The 7,574-nt window shown below is 35.7% G+C and overlaps 1 protein-coding gene across 1 annotated transcript in view; it reads right to left on the reverse strand.

The window, feature by feature from the left end:
• COL9A1 (collagen type IX alpha 1 chain) overlaps nucleotides 1–7,574 on the reverse strand; it is a 64,529-nt gene that overhangs the window by 50,100 nt on the left and 6,855 nt on the right. Inside the window, exon 5 of the mRNA XM_042862216.1 lies at nucleotides 6,158–6,554. Coding sequence (XP_042718150.1) covers nucleotides 6,158–6,554 — 397 coding nt within the window. The remainder of the gene's footprint in view (nucleotides 1–6,157; nucleotides 6,555–7,574) is intronic.

Below are 7,574 nucleotides of genomic sequence, written 5' to 3' on the forward strand. Positions count from 1 at the left end.
CACCTAGCATTGTTTACAAATCACTGTACCATGAAGTGAATATGAAAGGAGTTAAAATGTTTGAAACATGCACAAGTATGTGGGTTGCTCTGAAAGTAGTGCCTTTTATTTATTTCCATGGAAACTACAACAAATGTAAAGAGCACAATAAGTTTGGTACAGTAAATTGTCACCTACAAAAAATTATTTTTCAGGATAGTCACCACCGTTAGCTGTGCATTTTCACAGGCAGTAAATAAGAGCCTGAATGCTGCACCTATAAAAATCTGCATGGCAATCTGGAATGTGGTTTGTCTTTCACGCCATTCTCATTACTGCTAAAATGATCACCCTCCATTTCTCTGTGCTAATATCTACTGTATGATCTCCATAAATGTACAGCAGGCATCAGTGAATGTTAGTGGGTGCCATTTTTTTCCCCATGAAGAAATTCAGTGACACGCCTTTTACAGAATCACAGAATCACAGAATTGTAGGGGTTGGAAGGGTCCTCTAGAGATCATCGAGTCCAACCCCCCTGCCAAAGCAGGTTCCCTACACCAGGTCGCACAGGTAGGCATCCAGGCAAGACTTGAACATCTCCAGAGGAGGAGACTCCACAACCTCCTTGGGCAGCCTGTTCCAGTGCTCCGTCACCCTCACTATAAAGAAGTTCTTACGCACATTCGTGCGGAACTTCCTGTGCTGCAGCTCCCGTTTCCCCTTGTCCTGTCTCCACTCACCACTTTCTTTCATACACACTTCCATGTCAGAGGCCATGTTGTCACACTGCCCCTCTGCTACCGTCTGTCACATAGCAGCAACGTGGAAAGGAATATTGGTGGAAAGGTTTAGCCTCTGCTGCCAGACCACCAGCATCCACCTCTGATGTCATGAGCCAACACAGTAGCACAGAAGGTATTACTTTCAGAGCAGTCATCATAATTTGACATGTCTTTGACAACTACTTGGTCAGGCAACAATTTTTTTTTTTTTTTAAGTCAGATTGCTTTGTAATTAATTTGCTTTGGGCTTTTTCAATTGCTTTAAGGTTATGTTTCATTTCACTTTTTGTTTTACCTCTTTGACTTTTTAAAATTAGAAATAAAACCATTTCATTGGAAAAATATTAAAAGGGTGGGGCTGACGTTGTGTTCATTTAGGGGAGGACTGAGAAAGGAAAATATGACCGTTTTTCCCTTGCCAGTATTTCACACTGATCTTTCTGAGTATATTGAGCTGATTAAAAGAATGCCACCATTTTGAAGATCTTACATGTAGATGTTCCATCAAATCAGTGCAAAGTGTCGTCAAGGATGAAATGCAGGTACAAAGATCTTAGAAAGTAACCTCAGATAAATCAAGGATAATCATAAAGCAAAGCTATTAAAATTTAATCTTTCAAGACCCATAGATGTGTAAGACCTATAGGTCAATAATTTCAGTATTCATTTTCCAAGTTTCCTGCAGCATTTCAGTTCAATTTTAATTTCATAGAACAGGTAAAATTCAATTAGTTGTGTTTGTCTGTTTACTGTTTTGCCCTCTTAAGTTTTATGGAAATGCTCACATCTGCTCACAGTTTTGCTTATGCAATTCTATTGTCTTAGTAGTGCTTTTGATTAGGTATATGGAAGTTTATTAAAATCTAAATAAGATTTAAATATCTGGAGTAGGATAAGTCCATAGTTAAACATTTAACAGTACTGTAGGCTTTAAGAAAAACTATGACATTCCTCTGGGGCTAAATCAGAACATGTCTGCAGCTGCCTTCTGGACAAGCTGTCTCCCTGTGCCCTGCTGGGTAATTGGTGCCTCAGGGATGATTCAAGGAAAAACAGCCCTTCAGGGAAATTATAATTCAGCTGTGATCAGTTTTCAGATGGGAGCTCCTCAACTATTTTTAATCAATGATATCTATGTTTGTTCTAAGAGAATTCTATTATTTACTATCTGTACATTTGCTTTCAATTGACAAGCTGCATGTATTTAAAATGTATCATTTTATTCTGTGAGATTTCTCAGAGTGAAGAAAACATAAGGCATTATTTTTTTTATCTTACACAGGCATAATCTGTGCGGTGCTGTAAATTGACCCCTGTTCAGCAAATACTCATAATTACTTTCCTCTTAGATGTTACAAGTCAGATAACTGCACTAATCTAGTAAAAAGCATTAAATGTCAATTAAATAATGACCAAGGATCACTTCTAATGAAGTGTTTAGTGTCAATTATGAGAAACTGGGCCTCTGAAAACAAGGAAACTAAGGTAATTTCTATCATTTTACAGCAGTTAATATTTGAGCAATTTGAAATTAATGCCCTTACCTTTTCATAATGGGCATGGAATTCAGGAAGTAGGTTCTTTTTTGGTTTTGAAATAATTATAAATCTCATATTTATTACTTAGAGCTTATAATGGATTGTTTGAATTACTTTTAGATTAAACAAAAAAAAAAAATACTGTGTGTTTTTTATTTAAAAAAGATAAAATGCAGCTGTAAACCTGTATAAAAGTTTGCCCCCTATAAAACATTCCAGAAATCTTGGAAGAAGTCCTTTTAGAGGCTCAAAGACAAGACATTATTTCTAATGGAACTCTATATAATACCTCCAAGGCAATCATAGTAACAACAAGCAATAAAGAATATCTTTTAAAATGAGATGTATTATTTGCACTCATAAGAAACTGATTTATTCTGCAAGATAAAGAGAGCACTCACAGAATAGTGAAGGAAAAAATATAAACAAGAAGAGGGAACATAGTTTATGTCCTTTAAAAATTATACTACTATAAGTAATATACTTTAACAATGCTTGGAAATAAATCAGAAATCATGCCTGGGACATATTAAATAACCAAGATTGATGAGATGTTTAAAGTGAATATAGTCAAGCAAGTAAAAGGGTAAGTCTAGAATGTACCCAACCATAGCTTTTTTACTCAATTTAAAGAGAAAACAAATACACAAGTTAAACCACAAATGTGTACAATATATAAAGCCATTTTAAAATATCTATTCTATCTGCTTGTTTATTTTCTTTATCATAATTCCAAAGTATATGGTCTTCCTTAATCTACAGTTTTATAATATCAGGCTGGACCACCACGATTGTCAGTTTTGACTTCATAGTGCAGGCCATGCAATCCTATCTAGGGTGTCCTATGTCAAGCCAACAGTTCTGTCTGAATTAAAGTTTTTTTTGTTGTGTAGGTTTGGTTTAAAAACTTAATGAGTTTTTTACCTTCTTTCTTCCTCAACAATTTGTTCCAGCGCTTCATAATTCTTTTTGTCAAGAACTACAACATATTCCTCAGTTTTAAGACCTTTTAACCCAAAAGATTTGAGTTTTTTTTTCAAAAACTGACCGTGAATCCTTCCACAGACATTTCAAAGATGTAAAGAAATATTTTGCACAATAAATGATGAACTGTAAAAGTGACTTAATTTCATCTTGCTCTTTCATCCTTGAAGTAGGGTGTCCTATATCTAACATTCACCAGTACAACAAATAGCTTTACATTTGCTTAACATAATGCTTAATGATGTGAGTGCTTAAAAATATATGAGGCAGAACTTAATGCAAGACACTTTCCCCACAAAATGTCTGAAATGTCCAGCCTACTTGCTGTTCTTTTTTTGTATGCCTCACTGAAAAAGTCACATCTCTGATAAACACAGGGTTGAAAACACCCAAAAATGGCATAAGAGGAAGGAGGATAAAATTCCAATTTTCCTCTGCTCCTTTTTCTAACTTCATTAATTCTAGCCATAATCATAGAATCATAAAATGATTTGAGTTGGAAGGGAATCTTAAAGATCATCACCCATCCACAGCAGTGGGTAAGGACATCTTCCACAAGATCAGGTTGCTCAGAGCCCAGTATGATTTTGAGCACTTGCAATGGTGGGGCATCCATAAATTCTCTGGGAAATCTATTTCAGTGTGTCACTGCTGTCATCATGAAAAATGACTTCCTTATATCCAATTTCTATCCTTTTTCAGTGTGAAACTATTGCCCACTGTCCTGTCACTACAGGCCAAATAAAAAGTCTTTATCTTTTTTACAAATCCCCTTTCATGTATTGAAAGGCCACAAAAAGGTCTTCCAAGACCCATCTCTTCTCCAGGCTGAACAAGCCCAGCTCCCTCAACCTTTCTTCATGGGAGATGTGCTGCAGCTAATTGTGGCCCTCCTCTGGACCCGCTCCTACAGCTCCATGACTTTTCTTGTGCTGGGAGCTCCAGACTTGGACATAATACTTCAAGTGAGGCTTCATGAGGGCAGAGCAGAGGGGGACAATCATCTCCCTCACCTGCTGGCCATCCCTCTTTTGATAGAACCCAGGTTATCACTGACCTTCTGGGCTGTACGTGCATGCTTGCTGGCATGAGGGAAATGCAAGTTCTTGACAAGATCGGCTTAAAACCATAACTCTTCTAGTTTGTGTGCTGCCTCCTCCAACCACTATTTCATCATGCAACAGGAACCCTCTTTGTTTTTAAATGCGTCTAACCTGAAGGCATGATTTGCTGTAATACTTCATACTGGACATTTCAGCACTATTACACTATTGCCTACATCTCTCTGTGAATTTAATCTAGATACCTTTTCAAAGACTGTGGATTTTCACGCTAAAATATGTAGAATATTTTAGAGTATGTAATATTTTCATCATCCCATCCATTCATTCAACCACTAATATTCCTCAGACCAGTCAGTAAATGTACAGTTAATCATGACAATATCAACTCTAGCATTATGATATTGAATGATATTTTCAAAGATCAATTTTTGTTCTCAGCAGAATTAATACCGCTTTTCAGCTACTGATAGATCCTAATCCACATTGAGAGCAACATATTAGGCAGCGACTTTCAGAAACCTCTGCTACCATTTTCCAAGAGAATCTGATTTCAGATATAATACAGATATGACAAATTATGAGATGTTGCTTTTCTTGCAACACTTCAAATTTTATACAGTTTTGGCAAATAATGTGAGATATACATAGTTAATGCAAGACGTATCTCACTTCACTCATTTTACTTCGAAGTTGATGCAAATCTGCAGTGTAGTAATAAGGAAAATGTTCACTATATATTAAATATATGATTCTCTTTTGCCATTCAACTCATTCTGAAATGAGTGCCTTGCTGTTCATGTTATATGTTCCTAAGACATGTAAAGAGGATCCTTGAAAAAAAAAAGAAATTTATATTATTCAGCATAAAATGCATTATGACTCACTAGCTGAAAAAACTCTGGCTGAAAAGAAATTTTCACTGATGTCTAGAAGGAAAAATGCAGATGTACAGCTACAAGTAGTTTTCTTAAATCAGAAGTTATGACTATGTCACTTTCTCTGTGTTTTATATTAATCATTGATCTTGGGAACTAAATCAGATCATCAGATAATAAAATCCCTGAGGTTTTGCATCTTCAGTTTTCTTGATAGAAGGGCACAAAAGCATTCAGTATTTTCTGTATGTTACTCTCAGTGTGATTTTCTCCACCAAAACAACTCTCTCCTCACTATAGTAGAATGAAGAGGATATTTTAAGCAATAAATTAACAAACAGGATATAAAATAATCATTTGACTGCCTGTTCTTGTCACACCGTATGAAGGAATGAAGAGTGAAGGAACCCACCATAGTGAGTTTTGATCAATCTCATGTAGGAGATATTCCCTTTGTAGTAACTACATGTAATATTTATTCTGAGACAGGACTACTCATCTCTAGCTTATAGTTTGTGTGCACAAAGAAGTGAGAGATCCCAGTTCCTGTTCAGTGAATGCTTTGGTCTCTTTGATGTGAGGTACAGTCCACAAGCCCATGTCCTGAGACTTCCTTCTAGATTAAGCTCCATATATGATACAAACAAGGGAACATAGATCTGATATATCCAGACAGAATAGAACCAATGACAGATGTGTTGTTGCCTAAGAAAGTTCACTGATGAAACTTAGACATAGCCTGAATCATCCCTTACCTGCCACTATTTGTATATATGCACACAATATTTGAAATTAAAAGTTAGTACTTACCTGCCAAGGGGGTTATTCTCTGCCATCTGTATTTTAAGAAAGCATCTGAAGATGTGTTCCATAGAAAGATTAAGTACAAAACATTTTTTTTTTTTTTAGTAATACAAGATTTTGAAACTTACCGGAACTGAAATTTGAGGATTATTTTTGAGTCTTCCAAGCACAGCGAAGCCATCAACACTGATTTTCCCCTTCGGTTTTATGTTTAGGGATTCTACTTTTATACAGTCAATAAAAAGTGTAACCCTGTTTGTTTCCACACTTATCATAAGCTTGTGCCATTGGGAATCAAACAAGAAAGGCAAATGTAAAAATGATGCAGTCTGGAGACTTCCATCCACTCCTTTATAAGAAAACTCAACACTTTTCATTGGACCGTTGAGATTCACTCCAACTTGTTCTTTTCCTGAAGAATCCTGAATCTGCCAAATAGTCCAGTATTTCTGAAGTGTGGCTCCAGTCATTCGAAAAGTAGTAAGAAAGGAATATTCATCAGGCAATCCATTGGAATATATTGCACTGTGTAAAATCAAAATACAGTGAATTTGTTGTGTATTTGTTCTGTAAAACTGCACACAGAATCAGTTCCTCAGTAGAGCTATACTGCAGACATTCTTTCATCTGTGCTTTTCTACCTTAAGAGTCTTAAGAAGACATATCCTTTAGAGGCATTAGCACTGTAGAAACTATGTGGGTTCTTCTTCCTCTATTGTAAATTGTTTATGATAACCCTTTCTACGAATAACGAATCAAGGAACAGCAGACTAGTATTTTACCTTTAGAAAGTATATCCTACAATTATGATGCTTTTATTACACTTAGAAAATCAGTCAGCTTAGTGTGACTTTTGCTTGGCTGGGTAAATAGTGCAGAGCTTTAATTTTGAAGGCATAAGAATATCTTTTGCAAAGGCATTTTCTTGTTCAGCCTGACAATATCCATTTTGTTAATCTATTATCTGTCACTGCAGCAGAAACCACTCAACAAAACATTTATTGATAATCATGCAGATATTAAGAACCTACACTAACAAGAATACAAGTAGCAAAGAACAGATTTTCCTCATATAAAATATTTCATTGTTTTGCCAATGCTGCAACATCCAAGACTTGAAAGCACAAACACAGCTGTATTAATGTCTAAAATAATTTTGTCATTTTTAACTCAAATGTACCAGTGGATCCCATGTAATATTTTAAAAATAAGTCTTTTCAGTTTTTATGTGTGGTGAAATTGCTGCATCCTAACTGAGTTGGCACTGACACATAATTTACCATGTCTCCATACTTAAGAATGTCACATGGAAAAGGTTGTATTTGACTAAATTTCATAGGGATAGAGACATGGAGAAATGGAGCAAAGCTTTTTGTTACCAATATTCATTAAAAGAACTTCTCAGGTAAGTAGGCATTTTGAACAAAACTAATTTCTGAGTGGCAGATCAATCCTATCTCAGCAAGAATTTAGCCATTACTGAATCTCTACAGCTAAGAAAGGAAAAGGAAAAGGAAAAGGAAAAGGAAAAGGAAAAGGAAAAGG

This window comes from Lagopus leucura, unplaced genomic scaffold, assembly GCF_019238085.1.
Source record: "Lagopus leucura isolate 7727_CA_CO unplaced genomic scaffold, USGS_WTPT01 Super-Scaffold_73, whole genome shotgun sequence".
Taxonomy (NCBI): domain Eukaryota; kingdom Metazoa; phylum Chordata; class Aves; order Galliformes; family Phasianidae; genus Lagopus; species Lagopus leucura.